This window comes from Glandiceps talaboti, chromosome 9 (assembly GCF_964340395.1).
Source record: "Glandiceps talaboti chromosome 9, keGlaTala1.1, whole genome shotgun sequence".
Lineage (NCBI taxonomy): Eukaryota > Metazoa > Hemichordata > Enteropneusta > Spengelidae > Glandiceps > Glandiceps talaboti.
In genome coordinates, this window is record NC_135557.1 from 11,402,656 (window position 1) to 11,426,045 (window position 23,390).

At 36.0% G+C, this 23,390-nt stretch overlaps 2 protein-coding genes across 2 annotated transcripts; both read right to left on the reverse strand.

Annotated features, from left to right (window-relative positions):
• Nucleotides 1-1,272: 1,272 nt before the first annotated feature.
• LOC144440512 (uncharacterized) lies at nucleotides 1,273-7,166 on the reverse strand. The gene is made up of 3 exons (XM_078129898.1): nucleotides 6,916-7,166; nucleotides 3,297-3,404; nucleotides 1,273-1,939 (listed from the first exon to the last, which is right to left on the reverse strand). Exons 2-3 carry the CDS (start codon nucleotides 3,382-3,384, stop codon nucleotides 1,425-1,427), a joined length of 603 nt encoding a protein of 200 aa, XP_077986024.1. The 5' UTR covers nucleotides 3,385-3,404; nucleotides 6,916-7,166; the 3' UTR covers nucleotides 1,273-1,424.
• Nucleotides 7,167-14,256: 7,090 nt separating this feature from the next.
• On the reverse strand, nucleotides 14,257-23,238 carry LOC144439800 (uncharacterized). The gene is made up of 8 exons (XM_078129033.1): nucleotides 23,204-23,238; nucleotides 22,707-22,804; nucleotides 22,026-22,128; nucleotides 17,206-17,291; nucleotides 16,625-16,751; nucleotides 16,190-16,231; nucleotides 15,343-15,522; nucleotides 14,257-14,529 (listed from the first exon to the last, which is right to left on the reverse strand). Exons 1-8 carry the CDS (start codon nucleotides 23,225-23,227, stop codon nucleotides 14,458-14,460), a joined length of 732 nt encoding a protein of 243 aa, XP_077985159.1. The 5' UTR covers nucleotides 23,228-23,238; the 3' UTR covers nucleotides 14,257-14,457.
• Nucleotides 23,239-23,390: the final 152 nt, after the last annotated feature.

The window sequence follows — 23,390 nt, forward strand, 5'->3', positions numbered from 1 at the left end:
TATTTTGCAATTTATTGAGTTACAAACATGAATTTGGTCAATTCAAGAGCTTGGTATATGTTGTTTCACTTACTTTTTTCAAGTAGAAAAATATAGCAAGTTGTATTATAAATTAAAAATCCAAAATAAATACCAAATTCTCATCAGCGAGGAAACACTTTTTTAATGAATGAACCAACTTTAGTAGTCAACTGGTGTGAGTGACTACATGTCATTTTGGCCTGTACTGATGCTATTCTGAAAACTCAATTCTCTTGAAATAATCTCCAAAGGCACCGATTACAAATGCACAAAAAAGTCTGACCCATTAATATGGGCATGAAAAAAACCATACTTATGTCTCTTTTCAGCTGTTAAACGAACTATCAAGATCAGTGAGCCTGATCACAAGCAAGGTTTCATTTTGAGATGGACACTACACAGATAGCACACAAACATCACTTACACAATGTGGACTCTTTATTTAGTTAATGTTACAAACAGTAACTGCATACATGAAAGAAACAGTTCAGTTGGCTGCTGACCATGGATTTTGTTTGAACTTCAAGAAATTATACTTCATGTCTGTTGTAATTGTAGTAGAGTGTATGCTGTTACTGTTTATATCCTTAACTAAATAAAGAGTTGACACTATAAGTGATGTTTGTGTGTTATCTTTATATAGTCTTTCTCAACATGAAACCTTGTAACCAATAAAAAGACTTTTGTTTGCCCTCTAAATAGGATAAAAAATAGTAGAATTTGTATTGCATTGTGAGTTGGTTTGATGGCTGTATTTTTATGTCGATTGTTTTTCTTGCAATGCATCACAAGGATACAAATGTTAGAGTTTTTGGATCATAGCTATGTACTAGCTGAAAAAATTGTAATTAATATCTATTAATGCAGATAACGTGAAGTACTTCATAAGGTTCATTATGATTGGTTAGAAAATAAAGGAAACAAATACATCTGTTGACTGTATTGTTAATGAGTGATAAAGTATAATGTATGTTTACCAATCAGAAACAACCTTGGAATAGCTTCACATCGCCCCTTACAATGACACCTCTGTTACCTACAGATGTATTGTTTGTTTCACATTTACTGCAGCTGCAAAGTATCCCCATCTATGATCATTACAGACTAAAAATGATTGCTATACGATACACTATATCGCAGTTATTGGAAAGACAAAAGATTGTACAGTTTGACCACTAGGGGCACTGTTAATGAATAACCTGTGGACCGGAAGTAAGAGTTGCAATAGTTGAGTACTGTACTAACGTCGCTTCTTTTTTAAAATCATCATTCTCTAGGATTTCATACTTCAATCGAGACCAAAGTTTCAGCCCTAGTTTTCCTCAATCTGCTGCACACTCATGTGATGCCTCTTTCCAAAATGGCTGCAAAGTGGATGAATATGTTCCGTTTATGCAAATAGCTCAAGCTGGCTGTGAACTTGAACCTTCTCCTGCTCCTGCTCTCGGTCCAGCTGCTCCTAAAGCCGATCCACCAGCTATCATCACTCCTGCTGAAGCCCTAGCTGGTGCTGCTCCACCACCTGTTGCCACCCCTGCTTCAATGGCTTTCTTCATTCTCAATGCTTCCTCATGGTATTTGACAGCGTTATTGAAGTCTTTGTTTTTCTCACACACATTTCCCAAGTTTGACAGCAATGATGCCAAATCCTCGCAAATATACCTTGTGTAGTCCGGATAGAGAATTTTCCACATGTTCAACGATTCAAACAAGTAAAGTTGTGACTTGCCATAGTTTTCCATGTGTAACAAACACTCTCCTATTTTTCCCAAAGTGATGGCAACATCTTCATGTGATGTTGTCTTTCCAAAAATCTCTCTCTCAAGTTTTAGTCTTTGTTCTAGAACTCCAATGGCACTGTGGTAGTTGCCAGCATGCATCAGAGCTGAGCTTTCCTCTCTCAGGCCAGATAAATTTCCTGCAACAGAAGGTGAGAAAAGAACAATACATTACCGGTATATGTTAGTGACTTGTCATACTTGTAATAAACTTTCAAATCACACCCATGCACACACACATATATATGTGAACACATACATAAACGCACACACACACAATATGCCACACACAATTTTTTTGAAATTCTAGATCAAATGATAATAACTCTCTTGGCTTTTTATATAATTATTAAATTTTGACATCGATCTAGAAAACTACATGTGACTAACATCTATAAATGTGAACCTCATTGTTCATGTTAATGCAGGAGGAAAACAAAGAGCCGGAAAAATCTCAGACTTTCTCACAGTCCTCGGAGCTTCACTTTACTAAAATTAAAGCTAAACGAATTATTTTGTATGTAACGATACCAGCTATATAACCTTATAATAGAGATTGAGCATAGCACCCTCAGTGGCAATTATGAACGGTTGGAGCAGAGCATGCTGGGGTCTGGTGTCTGCCATATTGTTTTGTATCGTTTGATGTCTGTGTGTGTGTCGTCGTCTATGTAATAAAGCATGTACATGATGTAGATATTCCTGTGTCGTCACACTATGATAGAGATAACCATTCATGTGACTGCGGCGCTCTGTGTCGCAAAGCCCCGCAGTCACACGTCAATGAATAGTTATCTCTATGTGGTCGATGAGGGCGCACAGTACAAGGTTATTCGAGTCGATCATGGAGTACATTAGGTAGATGGTATCAGTACATACAAAATAATTCATTTAGTGTTAATTTTAGTAAAGCGAAGCTCCGAGGACTGTGAGAGAGTCTAAGAAAACCTGTGATGTTTGGAAGAGTCAAACTAGTCTAGTCCCTGATTACCACCCATACCACCTGGTATGGAAGACGGTTCATCAGGAACTAGAGTCAAACAGAATGTAGTCTAGCCATATATACATTATGATTATCTCCACCGTATAGTCAAATGGATTTCTTTTCGCACAGAATTCCATTTTCACCACCAACAGTGAATGTTTATGCCAATATAGCACTGACATAAACATGATGATGTTATCACATCCTTACATCACTTACATTCAAACTGGAGGTTCTGTAAACTGAATAAAGTAACCAATTACAATCTTGTGTCAGTGTGTGATGGATTACTACTGACTTGCACTGTTCATCCCTTCCCCAGTAGGAGATTAGCTAGATATTCAATTGAATTTGTCTGTTTGACTACATGTGTATATGTCAGAATGAGATCGTAGAGAACGACTACACATACAATTTAATCAGAAAAAGTGGTGAGAGTATGGTTATTATTTATCATTATCTATTATAGCAATATAACATTAGGATTCACACAGAATATAATAATATCCTACCTTCAAGTTTTGCTTTCTCTTCCTTACCAGCCCTCCCTTCATCTTTGTATTTATCATCTTTTGACTGAAGACAACCCATTTTTATCATTCAAAGGAGATTCAAACAATCTGAAATGAGAGACATTATGTAGGTACATAAGAAATACAGACAGAGATAATTAACTCTTGTTTGTATATCTACTATTTTATCAAAAACACTTCTTACGGTGTCACTTTCTGTTTTTTTGACACTGTCAATCTACAAAATGCAAACACTATACAATATATGTGTACTGTACTGGCACATCAGAGTCTGAAAAGGAATCAATGTTGTTTTTGATATCACATGATATCTAATGAGACATGTGCAGTTGTTAGCCATGGGTCAACATTAGAAATAAAATCATTCTGACCAGAGGAAAAAAAAAATTTGAAATCAAATGTTACTTTACCAACAAAACTGATAAGTCTGAGTTTTGATTTTCAAAACGTTACATGTATGACACTGAGTTGAAATTTGTATTAAAAAATAAAAACTATAAACACAGATGAAATTGTTCAATTAAATGAATTATAAAGATTATAATGAAAATGTAGTTTCAATTTTTACAGTAAGCTTTCGAATTGTCTTAGTTGATGATTCTCATCAGATTCAGAATGACAAATTGCAGATACAGTGAACTTGTATGCAGTCTGATCAGCTGATGATCAGTTTGATGATCATGCCCTCATTTGTGTTGCTTTAGTCCAAGGTGTATTTTACTAGTACAAGGACATGGTTGACATGGTACTTGGGGGCCATCACAGTAACACATCAACAAATGGTTAGCCCTTTGTAGTTGATGAGGGCACACAGTACAAGAACACAGTTGACGCACTATTGTTACTTGGGGGAGGGGGGGGAGAGGTAGGGGGGAGCATCACAGTAACATGTCAATGAATGGTTAGCCCTTTGTAGTGGATGAGGGCACACAGTACAAGAACACAGTTGTGCTACTGTTCCGGGGGGGGGGGGGGTATTACAGTAACGCAACAATGAATGGTTAATAGCCCTTTAGTCGATGAGGGCACACAGTACAAGTACATGTGTATATTCATGAACAATTATGGGGTATATATCGGTACATACGAAACAGCCCTTTCTGATAGCAACACTCCCATGACTGTAGAGAGTCTAGGGAGGTGCCAATTAGATTAAATACACACAGCTGTTGGTGGTTATTTAAAATTTAGCACACACCAGTTTTCCACATACATTCATTTAACTAGACATGAGAGGGATTAAAGAGGTGGCAGCTACAGATAGCTATTTACAATGTTGTCATTTCCAGTAGTTCCATATACATGAGAGTCACACAGTGGAATTGCAGCAAATCCAGCTTCACTGCAATAGTGTTATATGACTGTCAAGTATATGGTCACTTAAAATGCCATCCTTTCATGCAGTGCAAAGAGTACAACAGAATTTATAACATGTCATTGTAACTACTAACATAAATTTACATTTAGACATAATTCAAAAGAATAAGATGTAATAAGTCGTTACTCGGAGTTTCACGCTTTGAGCGATCTTCAGACGACTAGACGACTAAATTGGGATATGGTCAATACATACACTTAATCATAAGTTAATGTATGTATGTATATATTGCATAACAAGATAGTCAGATTAAAATATTCGGGGGGGGGGGGGGGTTACTTCTATAGTTGGCGAGCGAGTATTTACATTTACTGATTTAGAAAGGAATATATCTTTAATATTAAACTATTCTGGGGGGGGGGGGTTACTTCTATAGTTGGCGAGCGAGTATTTACATTTACTGATTTAGAAAGGAATATATCTTTAATATTTCACAAAAACATATTTACATTGTCCATTGTTGGTGTTTGTACATGTCTGTTATGTTATTTACAATTGGTTATTTATTTTGAATACTTGTTACATAACCACATAACTGTGGATCTATTAAAGTATCCATTCACACTCAGTTTTTAAATCTAAAGCTAGCTGCAACTGGAATGTGTATTTAAAAATGCTTTGCATTTGGTAAAATAACCTACTTGTGTATGTTTGTAGATATTAAATAAATATTGTTACACATTGAATTTTCAAATAGGAAGGCATGATAAAATTGTTCTATGAATTAAAAATCCAAAATAAATACCCAACCCATATGGCCACTTTAATAATATTATAATATTAAGTATATTTAAATTATGTGGCTCTTGTGTTTATTTAAACTAGGACATATTTACATATATTGGTTTCATTTGACAGAGTCCATTCGGCTGATGTTAGTCATCACTCTCCAACCTCACTGCCACCAATCAGTCAGTGTGTGTGTGTGTTTTTTTCTTCAAATCAATCAGTTTGATCTAAATTATCAAGCCATAATAATCAGTTACCATTGATAGCAATTTACAATCAGTTAGAGAGACAATAGCCCCATCTACGCATAGGTCATCCTACCTGAGGCAGTCCCAAATCCTACCTGAGGTAGGATAGATTTGTGTCTACACGTAGGAAGGTTACAGCGTTAATTTCGTGCGTTCCGTCCCGACAGTGTACATAGGACGAAGTCAGGAGGGTTTCAGGAAACCTCTCAAAGGTGTCCTAAGTCAGGACAGTTTCAGGACGGTTTCAGGACGCGTTTGCGTCTACACGGGCTTCGAACTATCCTGAATCCTACCTCAGGTAGGATTTTTAGTGCCGTGTAGATGGGGCTAGTGAAACAAAATCACAGATAAGAGGTCATCATATAACGATGCAAACTATCCGAATCTATCAGCTGAACATTGTAACAACTATATAAAGGATTTTCACGAATTGGTTTATTGGCAACAGCTTGGGGAAATTAATCCCCATACTCAGGCTGTTTAATAACTTAAAACCAAATGTACTAGTTTATCGATTAACACATTTATTTATTTAATTTAGTGTTTATTTCGTTGCATTTTAATTTTTTAGCTATTTATTATGTATTTTTTATGGTTGCTGTTTGTAGCAAATAAGGCTTGGGTCAGAATTTGTGGTGTGGGAGGGGGCTAGGGAGAAATTATTTTGGTCAAAAAACATTTTGCAGCGTCCCTCCCTCGTGCTCTCAAAAAATATATGCCCCCCCCCCCCCATAAAGTACCCCCACCATTGAGAGAGAGAGAGAGAGAGAGAGAGAGAGAGAGAGAGAGAGAGAGAGAGAGAGAGAGAGAGAGAGAGAGAGAGAGAGAGAGAGAGAGAGAGAGAGAGAGAGAGAGAGAGAGAGAGAGAGGAGAGGGAGGGAGGGAGGGAGGGAGAGGGAGGGAGGGAGAGAGAGAGAGAGAGAGAGAGAGAGAGAGAGAGAGAGAGAGAGAGAGAGAGAGAGAGAGAGAGAGAGAGAGAGAGAGTTCCTCATTTTTTTATTGCTCCCCTCCCCCTCTCTGCCCTAAATTCTCATCTCAACCTGATACAGTTTAAATTACAGTCTGTTTAATTTTTGAAGGGCTTCAAATAACAATTTCAAACCACAGGAAATCAGCAGCCTAACTAACTTTGAACACAGACACGCAATCTTGAGCAAGAACCACATCTACAAGTACAAATATTGGCTTGCACACCCAAGCAAAGTGCACTATCAAATAGAAAGTTAAAATTTGTTTACTTTACCTGGTGAGATTATTCGAAAAGGATTTGCAGATCTCGACAACCTTTGGACCTCACATCGACAATGTCAATGTGATATTACAATTTTACATCGCTCTGACTTTGTGAACAGCGCGAACAAAACCAGTACAGGAACACGTCACTTTCGCTGATTCTCAGACTTGGGTGTAGGTTCTACAGTTTTCATGCGATAGTTAAAATGCGCACAACGCTAAAACATTAAAACAATGCAATTATTGTGCACTACATAAATTTTTGACTTCCTAAATGCCTTTGGCACGACCTGTCGTCAGCTAAATTGCTGAATGACCCTTTAGTATATGCACTTCCTGGGTCATTGCGCATGGGTAGTAGATGTAAACAACAAATATGGCTGCGCCCATGAAGTAAATCACGTCTCGCCACTTCTCCTGATAGTTGGCACATTCTTGTACGTAGATAACACCTTCCTACCTTTTTTTATATAGTTATATAAAAAATTGAGTTGGAAGCCAACATCGACATTTTATCATCAAATTGTAATTGACCATATCATTCACCGCAACGAAATGTAGTCGAGCTTGCACACCGAGTGTCGGAGAAGGAAGGGACGTATGGAAGCGGGACTAAGTAGACAACAGACTATCACTAGTACATGTAGTAGTACTAGCTTTTGACGTAGTCCCCTAAACACCAGACCTTGTCAGAGTGGAGTCCCGACTTACTGCTTGTTATCGTATTTTGAGCGAAAACGTAAGTACCCAGATGTTTTAGGGGCAATCCTTCGTGTAGGTGGTGTACATACATGTACATGACACTGTTCCTCAAGGAGAGTGATAGAGCATGAATGTATTAGTGATCACTGATACATTCATGAATAGTGTTAGTCTGCTCGCAGACAGAGTAAGTCGGAGGATTTTTGCTCAATTGTGAGAGTCTCCAGTATTCAAACAGATACAGATGGGGGAATACCAAATTTTGGTGCGTCACTAGAAATTATGTGTGTCGCTTCTTGAGTGTCCTAGATGCCCGTGGCAACAGCTTCACCATTATTTCTATGGAAAATATTTGCATATTTCATTCATCATTGAGTAACACAGCAAATAGAAAATGTTTACTTTATTTGCATTTAAGGTGTAAATGTATTCATGGGGAAGTATCTGACAAAGACAGTGTTGATTTTGTCCATGTTGGTGGAGGGTCTATATTTTGTTTTTTAGTTGAAGTCCTAAACACGGCACTTCAAAGTCCTACATAAGTCACAAAGAGTCATTTTTACCATAGTAGAGTTGCCAACAGTTTCATCTAACTTTGCACCGCACGATTTTTCAGTCTATTCAAGTTATCTACAGCTAAGACAAGTTGTGTGGATCTCAGTAATAGATCCATGGCCAAACATACCCTCCACATTTGGAGTACAGACTGCACAGTAGCTGCAATAATTGTAGCGTCTTTTTGCGGTTTTGAGGGTTTTTTCGTCTGTTTTGGTGACTTTTTAAGTTTTAGTGTTTAACCCGCACTAAACACTAAAACTTAAAAAGTCACCAAAACAGACGAAAAAAACCTCAAAACCGCAACAAGACGCTACAATTATTGCAGCTAACTGCACAGTTGCAGTTTAAATGACCCCGTGAACTTAAGATCAGTATAGGCATAGACCATGGAGTGACATCACATTCTGGTACCACTCAGTTACCACATTTCCATACCATACATACCATATTTTCAGAAACATTTCCATGATTTACTAATAAAGGTAAGCTACATGTTTTAATCATTCTCTGTTTTCCATTCTTCTACAGGGCTCAGTATGCCTAAAGGAGGTCACCATTGTTGTGTTGTAGGCTGCACAAGCAACAGCAGATATAATAAAAGAGAAGATATGCCGAAACGTAGATTTTTCCGTGTGCCTACAGAGAAAAAGAGACTTGAAGTTCGAGAGAAATGGATTCAGTTAATTAGACGTGCTCCACCATTCAAAGTTACAAAGAATACAAGAGTCTGTGACAGACACTTTGTTGATCGTAGGCCTACATACAAGAATCCACTGCCAATACTAAATATGGGTTATGTACTGAAGATCACAAAACCATGTGAAGAACATGTTTTGAAAGAAGTACCACCCGTGAGTAACACAGGGAAAGAAGTTCCATCTGTGACAAGAAAGGGGGGAAAGTATTTCAAGTATTTACTCTCTGATGATCCAATCTCATTTCCATTTGCCCCTCCCAGTCCCAAGTCAACTGTTACTGAAGAAGTTACTCAGCGAGAAAGAGTGTCAGATACAGATAAAGATCAAAGAAATCAGCAAGACGCAAGAGTACTATCTGTAGCAACTGACCATACATACTGTGCTCAGCATCCACCTTTTGGTGGTAAAAAATTTGAGAAAATGACAGTGTCAATAGCAACTGTCGAGGTTCCTCAGGGGAAAGAAGTCTTTGTTGGTAATACAGTTGAGCGTAATGGAAACCAACAAGAAGTACAAACAGTCACTTTTGATGTCTCTGTAGCAACTTACAATGTAATACTACATATGTGATAAACCTGGAACCTCAAACCATGAACATTGTGTTGATAATGAGTCCTGAGACATCACTTTATCTTTGTAATATACATGAGATTTTGCCAAAGGTATGGAAAATCAAGACAGACCGTACAAAAACCTTTATCTTCATACTATTACTATACCGTCTAGTCAATCCCATTACTCAAGGCATTAATTGTGGTTCAACCCCATGGTGGGTGAAGTGCTAACAGCACATGTCAGTAGTAATCCATCACAAATTAACAGGCTGTCATCATTGCTTTTAGTTTTGATATGCAAATGTCCAATCAAGACTCCACCTCCAGTCTATTATAAACTAAAACCAAGTGGGATGAGACGATGTCATCATGTTTATATGAATGCCGTGGGGGGGGGAGCACAGAATTCTGTGCAAGAGTAACAGGATTGATTAGACGGAATAGTATGAAGATAATGTAGTACTGAATACGGACAGTCATGAACTAGACTAACATTTTCCATCGAAGATATCAGCTGAAAACATTTCACACCAGACTAGCATCTTATAAAGCATATACTGTCACCTTCCCATGATTTTGGAAAGGAAAGATGACAAAGATGTTAAGGAACACAAGATCCTCAAAACACTGGGAATGTTACAAGAGATGGAAAAAGCTGTGTCTCCAGTAAAAGAAGGTGGAGCCATCTGAGAAACTTTATTTGATAAAACTCAAAGGTGATCACTTGACAAATTGTGCTGTATTTGTAATTGCGAGATAACCGTACTTAATTATATTGCAGAATACATCAGGGTTATCCCCACGCTACCTCAACCATATAAATTATACTATTGACTAGACTCATATCCAAAATTTAACATTTTACAATTTTTTATGTATACTTATTAAAATTAGTTTCATGGATTGTAATGTTGATGTGATGCATTGTGACAATGGGATATAGAATGTACATGTAGGTAAAAGAAGTCATTCTCACAAACCAGAGCTGTTATTTCTTCCACCATACTGCGAAATAACAAACCTTTTGATGGAGCGTTTTGGACGGTGTCGTAAAAGAGGCTGTGGATTGTGACTATGAAAGAAGTCTGAACTTGTAACATTTTTTTTTGGCCATGCAAACATTTAATAGCACATTCCTTCTGAACCATTGGGTTCCACATTTGGTCAAACCATAACCAGATTTCACATATTGTAGTAGGTTATGGTATGATGTACAGGGCCATTTAGTATCCAAGCCTAGACCCTTCACAATGGCAGATTTTGATAAACACAAGTTTACACGTCTGAATTTAATAGACTAGTTTATATTATTGAAGATTCAACAAGAAAACTGATCACAACTTCTAACTGAATCTATGTGCTGTGTTAGATACCATAACATTCATGGCATTGCTACATTATCTGAATCAATGACGATGATGAGATTGGAGCTGTATGATGCAAAGTCAGTGTTTTTGCTAAGGTTGGGGAACCCCAGTAACTGAAAGGAGAATGAGGTAAAAATGGCAGTATTTCCCCATAGACTCTTGGTAATTTTGTTTGGGAAAGCAGGTAAAATGACATGGGACACCCCGGTAGATTTTACCTACTTTGAATGCCAACCTTATCAAAAACACTGAATGTTTGTGAAGAATACAGTCAATATCTGCTAGTGTGGAGTTCCAAAGCTATAGGCTTTTCCAAAATTTGCCTTAGTGGTGCTCTACTTCCTGTCTGAGTGTACATTCGGGGCATACATGGTATAAACTACTTGGTTAATCATAGAACACTGCTGCTTTCCTCAATGTCTGAACAATACAAAAAAACGTCCCTGATTCACACTTCTATAGAATACCACAGACAAGTATCACTGTGAGAATACCAAGAGACAAAACTATTAAGAAACAGTACTACATGGTGATGATACCCTCAATTTGAGTAAGGCCGGGTGCTGTATTTTCAATTTCCTGTTTGCAGTCTGGCATGTACTATTATTATTCAATATGTATGCCTTCTAGTATGGATGCCAGTATCCAAACCATAACGACAGCTATTTCATGTGCATTATTTTATAAAGTAAATACATAATTAAACAACACAATTAGACATTCCGTGCAATTTTATTTTCACTCATAATAATGTACATTTCAACTGAAATAAAAGTCAAAAATTGCATTTACATTAGAAGTGCTTTGTTATAAATAACATGTTTTGTTACATGACAATTAATGTTATTCTCAATATTTTTCTTCGTTCAGGTAAGAAAAGTATGAGTGACCTAAGGGGCCTTTGACATTACTCAAATAGCTACTCATTAAGTGACAACCCCTAAGGTCCTGTGTATTTTCCAGCTGAATGAAGAAGGTATTGGAGAATAACATAATTGTACCAGCTCCAGTAACTAATATCAAAGAAAAATCTGGGAAAGTAATGCCAATTTGGAACGTTTTGACTCATATTTTGAACACCACAGAACCAGTTACGTGGACACATGTAGTCATGACATAGAATAACCAGAGTAAAAAAGTATACATTCCATATTTTTTGTTAAACTTGGCTTGTGCATGTTATAAGGCCTCATAAAAATATTGTGCGTTCCAATTCACTTTTAGGAATGGTTTTAATATGCTATTGATGTGTATTATTATTACTATTATTTTTTTTTTACAGTATTTCTTAAATGTCTCTTTTAACTTATCAAATGTCTCTTTTAACTTATTGTGCAGCGCTTTTGAATATTTTCTTTTAAATAGAGGAAGCGCTTTAGAAATGAAATAAATGTTAAATGTTAAATTACGTTCAATTTTAGAATAGGTGGGGTAGGTAGATTTTTTATTTTATTTTATCATATATTTTTTTTTTCTGTGCGAGTGTCTAGTTCAGGTTTTCCATTGTTTTCCAAATGGTCTCTGTGTTGTTTATTTCTTCCTATCAGATGAACAGCCATTACAGAATGGAAGAACAGTTTTATTTTGTCTTTTTAAGTTGATGTCAGTTTCTGCATCTACTATTTCTCGTGAGACCACAATTTTTTGCGATTTTATTATTTTATTCTCGAATAAATAAAAAGAAAGTTTAGGGTCAGCAGTAAAAGTTAGGTGGGGTCGGGTAACCGGAACCAAACACTTAATTTTTTTTAGGCTTAATATATCTTATTTGTATAAATAACATTGCATATACATATTTCTAAGAAATGATACACTAACCTGTTAGTCAAAGGGAATATAACATCAAATGTCGAAAATGTCATTTATATGAAAACACGTATGCTTCATCATCAGTTTTCCCTCTCACAACATTTTTTATCATGTGCCTGAGTTAATTAACACATAGGACTAGGGGAGCAAACTATGATGTGTCTCAAAAAGTGCATCTTTAGTACCGGGGTATGTTTAATACACCACATTCCAGTTAAAGAAAAGATAAAACATTTTTTGGTTTGGCCTGCTGTTTGCAGGCTATTTTAGAGCTGGAAGTGACTCAGTTACTACATTGTTATGTAGTTTTACTTGGGTACTACCCAGTAATCAAACCATGTCTAACCACCTACATACATGTGGATCAGTTTTGTACAGATTGCTGTCTATAATGTCCTAAACATAATGTGTACTTAGCAGTATGCCCTCAAAGCCAATTTGACGTGTCGCTGACACACACGATTTCTAATGACGCACCAAAATTTGGTGTTTTCCTATCTCTTACTATAATGTGGTGAGTGGTGACTCACACGAAATCATTTGACTGTCACTCATAACACAATTTGGCTATCATTAGAGGGCACACTGAAACTTCTCCTACTCACAGAGTCAAAATACCACTATTTCTCGGAAGTGAATCCTAAATTTTGTCGACATCTCGTCAGCATTGTCAGGGGTGTACTACAATGGCCTATTGTCATGTGTCTTCATTCTTGCATACTGTGTTCTGTCACTCATTGTGTTCACATTGCATTGCTATATGATCAGTAGCCATAATGAAAATTGTAGTCCTCACTTTGCCAAATCTAGGCCTCTCTATTTCAATACTTACTGTTGAGATGGCCAGAAGTTCATTAGCCAGAATATTAAAGGGCACACTATCTCTGACTGATTATCTGTGTATGAAAGCTGGCAGTGTCTTTGTTGTCTTGTGGTACTGATATTTATAGTTACATTATTAAAGACAACAATGTCAACAAAAGTGATTGACATGTATGTAGGATAGGTGAGTTTTGCTGTATGTAAACAGTCTACAGTATATGACACACAACTTCAGAATTCACTTGAGCACAAATTTGAATCAGTCACTATGTACAGTTGTAAAAGAAATGACAACTTCAGTACTGAAGGGGAGTGCAATGTATAATAATAAAGATAATTTTGTATTAAATGAGCCTTGCATTATAGTGAAATTATTTTTATTTAACACGTAGTGACAAAGAAACATGATTTTCAAATAAACAGTATCTGTTTATGCCAGAATGGACCCATGTTGACAACTTTGCTTCGCTCGATGTTTAAAGTTGTCACTACACCTAACCTATGGATGAAATTGACCTCTATTTAACAATTTTAGCCAATATATCTTGGTTGGTCAATACAAACATATTCACATTGCACTGAGCCAGTGCAGGTTTAATATTTACATATATGCATATATGCCTATTAATTAAGGCAATTAAATCAGTAGTCACATATACACAAATTTATATTAAGTTAAATTGTCTCTTAATTTGTCAACATTTATTTTTCAAAATTAAAAAAAAAATTCTCTGTCAATATTACATTTATATACCTGAAGGCAAATGGTTATAACTTGAACTATAACTAGAAAATTTGACTTTGATTAAACTTTTGTATCAAATTGATCCTGTATTCTAACATTTGTTCTAGTAATTCAATCGAGCTATGGTATACAATATATGCAACCAGTGTTATTTTTTGTGCGTGGAATTACTCCCTTTGTTGTTTTTGTATAAATGAATACACACATAGACACAACCACATATATCCACAGAGTCTTTTAGTCTCGCCTTTTAAATTTTATAACGTGAATTCCTTTTTATCAAGTTAGTACCAATTTTTATGGCAGCTGTGCAAGTTCAACGTCACCCGCAGTTGAATCAAGGTCTTCGATTCTGTTGTTACGTGATACCTGAAAATATATAAATATAAAGTTATACAATAAGCATACAGGAAGATTAGTTATAGTTACTGTATTCCATGGCAAGCATATACATTATGAATTGTTCGCAACTTTGACTGTATTGTTGTTAGCTGTGAACACTTAATAGACCTGTAGAGCTCAGAACTGACTGAAGAAACCATACATACTTAATTGTATCAAATGTACTTGAATCAAAGCTAGGAAGATACATTTACATCACATGGGACCAGGCTGAACTGGCTTGTTTGTTTGTTTGTTAAAACGTATGAGTGACTGTTGATATGAATGAAATAGATTTCTTTCCATGTGCAGTTGCGAAGGGTTGATAACAGTAAATTTCCATTGGGAAAAAATGAATTCAAATATTCCTTGATAATATAAAATCAACAAGGTATCATCAGTGTATGTTGATCATGTTTGTGAATGTTCATATAAATGATATACATGTTACACAGTTGATACTTGTTTCTTTTAGAAATCTAGATCTAAATGATCTCATACTTAGTGGTGACTTCAGTTTCATGTTGCAGTCTCTTTATATTCATTCTATCTACTAAAACATATGGACCCTGTCTTATAAATGCTAGACCTCACTAGTTGTTCAGAATCGATCACACAATGACATACTTTTGGGATATCAGCAATGAAAATACTGCCACAGTCTGGAACCTCACAGATACAAAAATATCGACTCATAGTGACAAAGACCCCTTAGGTCACTCATATTTTCCTTGGGTGAACGACGAAAAATATTGGGGAATAACATCCAGATACCAAAATATGAATGCATCATCTACTTACATTTACAAAGATGGCTTCTATTGTATCTCCACGTCGCCGAGCATTATCCTCCCCTTCTTGTTCAATTTCTCTAGCTGTTTTCCTCTCCTCATAACGTGATAGTTCCACTAATTTACATGCTTCATATTCCTTTTTACTTATCTCATCACCACTAAAGTTGACATAGATAGCCTGCAATAACTGACATATACAATGTAGAACAACATGATTATAAATCAGGGCGAGTTATTAGTATGAATTATTAGAATAATTATTTAATAATGTACACTGAGCTCTCTATTAAAGTACCTGTATATGAAACCTTTTCACAAATATTTGTCCACAATTTCTGACTATTGAAAAATAACCCAAAAGTTTTACATGTAACAGTTCAATTGATTCTTGGTCAAATTGAGTTTACTGCTATAACAATACATTGTACTCTTAACATATATTTCAACTACTAGAAAAATTTACTATTTCACAATCTTCAGCTAGTTAGCAAAGACTAATTTCTACTAATTACCAGACTGGTACATTGTGGGCATGTACAAGATGGCATTTTAGTCACTCCATATTTTTTGTAATTTTGTTTTCAGTGAAAAGAAAACAAAATAAGTCTTTAGTGAAAATTTTCCAGGTATACAGTATATGCAATCAAGTGTAACTAATTGTGCTACTGCACCACGCCATTACAGGTCTTTAAAACAATATTATTTTTGTGTTTATATTTTAACATTTCATGTTTTTATTCTTCCCTCTAAACTAAATGTCCATGTGAACACAATACTCTATTAATATACTGACTGAAATCTAAATGTTTCAACAAGTAATTATATGGATGGATATACGTATAACAACAATTTACCTCGGTGTTGGTACCACAGAATCCGAGAAATACCATGGATCCCTGATAAAATAAATGTAGAAGTTTATTATAGAAATTGTTTAACTTTTTACTAATAGTATATTTTAAATTATCATCATATTCAATTAGGTGTTGAAGGTCTACATTCTTCCTATCATTTCCTTTTTCCCCATTTATGTTAACTTGTAAACAAGGGTTTGAAGCACTTCAATCTTTAACAACAGAATTAAAAGAAAACAACAGCATCAGCAATGTGATCAACACTTTTAAAAATACACAACAGAAGAGAGAAGTGTATATGGAATTCTGAATTACGCGTACTTATTTACAAGTATATTTATACAAATATACATGTACATTTGTAAAAAAAATCATTTAGTATATTTCTGGAGCTGCAGTTGGCTTTAAGCATTTTAAAATAATGGTTACTGTTACCAATACAAATATGAAGACGGTAAGCACATATCCATAGAGAATATCATCACTCTCTGACATCATATGTCCACAAATTTGGGTCAAGGTCAGGGTAGGGAACAGTAGGCTCACGGTCAACAGGTCTTCCCTATAGAGAAATAATTAAAAGTAATTAATCTATTTACGAGAATAGATCTAGACTGACCCATACAAAAATGCACTCTGCCAGTAATTGTTTGTTAAACTATACACCCAACTTTTACCATTGCATTGGGGGGAGGGGGGGTGTCTTTGTGATAGCTCATAGTCACTTCGGATGAAGGTGCAGTGTTTACAAGAACCCATTGTGCTATCGCGGTTCAGTGTGTGTGTGTGTGTGTGTGTGTGTGTGTGTGTATTTATATAATTATATATTTTGTAGTTTTGAAATATATGTAGAATATGATGGGTGATCCATCTGAAGAAGTTCACGCGTTATTCTAATCAATACTGCTAAAAAAATGTGTAGTTGTCAAAATTAATATTAATACCTTTAACATAGCAGTTAGTCAACAGTAATGTAAGTATTTACTTCCAATAAATGATGGGCATAAGCTACTTACCACAGTCGCTGCTTTTCAAAAGTGACAAACTCTCCTTCATGGTGTCGAAATACTTTATGGGTTATGATAAGAAGAACCATAGTAACCTATCAACAATTGAAAACGATTGAAAAATCACTTTAACATGGACATATATATTTCCACCGTCAAAGAACATCGCTGCCAAAACATATACAGAAATGAGTCGAAATGTATCTGAATGCATTCTTTCATTCATTCATTCATTCATTCATTCATTCATTCATTCATTCATTCATTCATTCATCTATCCATCCATCTATCCATCCATCCATCCATCCATCCATTCATTTGCTCGCTCACTCACTCACTCACTCACTCACTCACTCACTCGTCCGTCCGTCCGTCCATCCATCCGTCCATCCATCCATCAATCAATTGATTTTCCCATCCATCCATCCATCCATCCATCTATCCATCCATTCAGCCATTTGTTGAGGTATTTATATCGTTCTTCAATTCAACACATCTTGGACAACTTAATTGTGCGCAATTGATTAAAAAGTTCAATAATAGTGTAACATACCAAGAAGAGAGATGAATTTATCGTTACATGATAAGTAGCTATGGTGCCATTCAGTACCATTATGCATCTGGAGAAAATAAAGTACATTGTTTTTATTCCTGGTAATCAGTGATCACTTGCTTTCTACTGGCTTTTTCAAATGTAATTAGTGTATTAGCTTTATGAGTGTAATATTTTCAACACACAGTCAACATTTAAGATGGAATGTATGAGCAACTGCTGTCTGGACAGTATGGTTTCAAAATTATGTAAACTACAAAAGTCAACCTTGACAAGTACTGTTATATTAAACAACAAACAAAATGAACAGCAAAAAACCCCACACAAATAAACAAATATAACAATGATAAAAGAAAATAAAACACACTATATCAACAATGACTTACCCGGTTCCAGTTTCGCTGGGAATGTCGTCACTTATGAGAAGTATGTTGTCAAGTATGGTCAAAATGATAGGAATCACCCATCCAACAAATGCATACCATAACCTGGTTGTGCAATATAGATGAATTGAGTTTATAGTACATACATACATACATACATACATACATACATACATACATACATAGACAGACAGACAGAAAGAGACATACAGACAGACAGACATACAGACAGACAGACAGGCAGGCAAACGAGCAGAAAGACACATACATATATAAAACAATAATCTAATCTAATCTAATCTAATCTAATCTAATCTAATCTAATCTAATCTAATCAAAATATTTTATAAAGTACAAGGCTCCGGAACCAAAGAAAGGCTTACTGTTCAATGATGCTAATAATACCTTATTCATTGAATGTATTCATAAGGGACCGGTCAGTTTCTTCGGCCTGGGGGGCCGGTGGATTGGTGGGGGGGGGGGGTCACCCTGTTTTTGAAATTGGCAGTAGGGGGGGGTCATGCTCTTTTGAAAATTGTGGATAGGGGGGTCATTGTGTTTTAAATTGTGATGGAAGAAAAAAAATCCTTTCTACAATGGCATATAGCCTTGTCTGAAATGTGGTACATGTCAATATTTGTTCTTGTCCCTGTTTCTTACATGAATTCTTTAATATTACTTATTAGTTCAAACATAACTATACATATACATATACATGTATTACCTAGCTACCACACTAGTTACAGAACATGTCATGTAAATGCTTGGCTGTTTCACAATTAATGCTTCACTTATATTGCAGTTTGGGTCAAAAGTGAACTTGTGACTTGAAGGTTTCGTAATGGCAATTTTCATAGATAGTTTATAAATGAAGTTAATCTAAATTGTTCTACTCGTCATGTTATTGACACTACAAATCACCACATCTCATCAGATTCCAGTTTCTATTATACACTAGGTATGACCACCTAAAGTTCTCCAACATACCGGTGACTTTATTATACATATATTAATGCCCCTATACTAATGTTACATGTCTATTTTATGTGATATAGGAAACTCATTTAAAACGTACATTTAGGTTAGCTTTTCGAAGCTTGGAAATATTACCTCAAAGGTTATGAATAACCTAAACATTGCCTTAGTATCTCAAGCAAAAAACTCCATATCTGCCAGGTGGAAAACCCCAAGGACTTCCTCACCCCCAGAGGTCACTGATGCATTCAACCAACAATCAGATGCACCAACAACCTTTTTACTGTCATAATGGTATTAAACTTTTCTTAAATATTTTCACCCTACTCTAATTTGAGATGATATTGTCTTTTCAAGAAGTGAAATGTTTGCCAAGATAGTCTAAAATTGCCTTAATCTCCAAATCTCCCCTACCAATGATACTACCATTAGATGTGCTGACCTACATGTATATAATGATGCCATTTAACTTTTTAAGAACATATTTCAACCCTTAGTGTAAGTTATAAAGAATAGTTTCTGATACTTGCTGTCTTGTAAAGCATGGATTAAGTTATTGCTTGAAGGGTCTAAATAGCGTAAATATTGGCTATAAGAGTAAAAATCCTTCAGGGCTTCTAGAGGGAGACCCCCTCAGACCCCCCGCATGAGGTGGACATATCCCAGTCTCAAGCTCTTCCCCTCTTACTGTCAAGATACTATCAAAGTATATTTCAAAAGTATTTCAACCCTATGTAGTTGTTTTTTACATGTTGGTGTTGTCTTGTAAGGCTTGGAAATTATTGTCTGAAACGGTCTGAATAGTCTCAAAATTGAAACCTCCAGGGCTTCTAGGGGGTGACCCCCTAGGACCCCCCATGACAGCTGTACATATTCCCTTCTCAAGCTTTCCCCCTACCTTTCACTGTCAAGATGCTATTAAACTCCTTTTCAAATATATTTACCCTGTGTAGTCAATAATTATAATTATGATAGTGCTAACCCGGGATCTTATAAAGTAGATGCTAGACAGTCAAGCAGTCCACACTGAGTCACGATCAAAAAATACCTGTCACTCATGCGAATATCATATATGGGGGGGGGGGGGGTGGGTGTCATCATGTTTTATAATTAAGTGATAGGGGGTCAGCCTGTTTTGGGTTTTACAGGTAGGGGGGTCAGTGACTTTTTGTCGGCCCGATTTAAGAATCCACCGCCCCCCCCCCCCCCAGGCTGGAGAAACTGACCGGTCCCTAAGTTCCCATTACTTGCAATATAAACTTTATTTTCTGAAGCCCTTGTTGAACTCATATTTGGTAAAACATAGTAAAGGAGTACATTTTGAAAAGAGTAGAACTTAGCACAATCGTTTAGTTCGTGATACGTGCAATGAATTCGGACCATTCAATGATATTTACAAATCAAATATGGAGGATAGCTTTCAAGATGGCCGCCAACTAAAGTCACGTTAAGCATGCTTTTAAGACAGTAATACTGACCTCCTTTTGCTGGTGATGTAAACGAAGTACTTCACCTTCAAAAATACTTGCGCTGATTGACACAACATCCATAAACTGTTACTTATTACCGTGAAGTTTATGAAGATAGACACACCTTGGCACACCTTTGAAATAACAAAAAAAAAAAACATATTTGCATTGTTTTTTTAATCGAAAATTCAGAGCTGTAGATTACAAAACACTTTGTGTTAAATACATTGATACAAGTGGCCAAATCGATTGTTTTGTATACAATTCTTCCGGTGGGAAATCCGGAATAACAGTGAATTTTCCAGTACAAATGTATATCAGGGCAACTTCACCGACCAGAGCTCAAAATAATAGGAAAATATGGTTAACAAATAGCGCAAGATTGGAATAAACATAAAAAAAACACTTTTTATTTTATTTAACTTATATTAAACTGACTAATAATTCTGCAAACATGGTTGTTTTCTCGATGCATGATATGCACTCCAAATGCAAGAGGGGGAATGTCTTTTGTTTTTTACATAACACCATGAATTAGACGAAATAAATCTCATCTATAATATGATACTATTACTATTTAGATAATACAACCAAACAAGAGTGAGTATAGAGTTTCAATTAGGCAGCAATATATCTTTTTAAGTCTCATACAATGTTTTCTGTTACAAAAATACACTGGTACTGTGAAAGCATATATAAAAATGATACATTTTATTCCACTATAAACACATATCAACATCACTGTATGTCGGATAATTTAAGGAAAATTGAAACACAAAACAGTGTATTTCAATTCCGAGTGAGATAAAATGTAACATTAAGGTAACATGTTATGTATGTGTGCATTATCGGTGTTTGTATTACGTTTCTGTAATTCATAACAAATGCCGTTTTGTGAGACATAAACAAGATCGTGACAACTAATTGGAACTGTATACTCTCTCTAGTTCGGTAGTACATTGAATAGCCATTGGCTGATATTATACAGTTCTCCCTGCAATAGATGACTGGTTTAGATACACGTTAGAACGCGTACGTGTGCGGGGGTATTATCGTGCTGGCGTACACGTAATGACACGTACAAGGTTTTGTTTAGTTACACGTTCAGAACACAACGTGAAAGGCATTGGAATGTGCACTCGCGCGTTGACATCTTCTGTCCAGAGGGCAAAGCACATGACTTTGTTTTCTAATCATGTCGGTATTTGTCAATATTTTTGACATTTTTCCCACAAGTACCCAAACGAAAAACCGAACTTTGGTACATTTAATAGAAAAAAATATGACAAAAACTACACATATTTACAGTTACGTGTACACCTCCATTTTGACGTAGTCATCGTCTCATACAGAACGCATGGGTTGTTTTGAATCATGTGACTATGACGCTACGCGTATATAACACACGTGAATACGCGCATCTAAACCTTTCTAATAAAGCCTGCTTACCTTATGCTGGGAATGGAAAAGTTCTCCCAGTAATATTCCAATTGGATATAAGAAGTACGACATATTGGCATTCACCATGACAAAGTATCTGTCTGTATTGATACTGGATAGGAAACAGACACAAATAATTATACTATTGCTGCTTACCTGACATGTTTTCATTAATGTTATAAATTACCTGCAATGTTTTGTGGGAAGTGTGTTCTGATTACGACACATTTACAATACTATATCTTTGTATTGACACACTTGGTATTGGTCGAGACAAAGAGAGGATGATAAATGTGACGTCGTCGTACGTTTTCCCATAAACCCCAAAACTGATTGCTATGATTAGGCAATTATAGCCTTGTCACTACATGCTAACTGGGCAATGTTTGTAAATTTACTTATGAACACGAGTCAACTACCGACTAGATAACACAGACACAAACTAAACATATTATTGCAACATGCTGATATACTACATAAGTGGACGTTCACAAGCACATTTGCAGTATGATGACGTCTCTGTGAGCAAATTGTCCTTAAGTAGTCGCGCATTCAACCTCATTCACTACATTTACACTATCTTAATTAAAATAGCCAGCCACGGCAATCACCAGTTTGTTTTTATCTACCAAATACAACACGTGACTATGATAGCTTGCCGATAGGTTGCTTTTCGCGGTATTAACTTACCGTGCCAAACAGATTAACACTAATGCTAACAACATTAGTACGACTGCCAACACACAACTTATAGACAGGACGTATTTCCTGGCAGCTTGGTAAAATGGCTGTGAATAAAACAAAACGAATGTACACTATACAAGAAGTCGTCTTTGCACCCTGGGTAAAGCAAGAGCAGTGGATCTGTAAATGTGGTGAGTATGAGACGAAGCTCCACCTTGACTTAAATTTACCCACTGCGATCTCTCCCCTGGGGGCTGTAGACTAAAAGATAACTTACTGCATCTCGTACTAACTATGTACAGAGATGGTGTTGGTTAGGTGGGTCACCTGTAGGGTAAAGGTTGGGGTAGAGGTGGATAAATTAGACTTTGTGTGTACTGTAATTAAGGCGACGAAAGTTTTAATGTCTCTCTTTAATGTTCGTCTTTCTTCACATTATCTCTTTCTTTCCTTCTGTATTTTGTTCTCATGATCAGGACGTGTCTGTCAATATAAAAACCTACCACGGGTTCTTTTCCCAGTACCATGCTAACCAGGAAAGATGCCATCAGATTGCAATTGCATAAAATGTATCCTTCATCTTGGTTATTCATGACAAGACTGCAGCCTTCCGTGTTTATTACACTGTGATAAAACAAACAGAAAACCTATTTGTTATGTTTTTGTATATTCAAATATTATATCAAATAT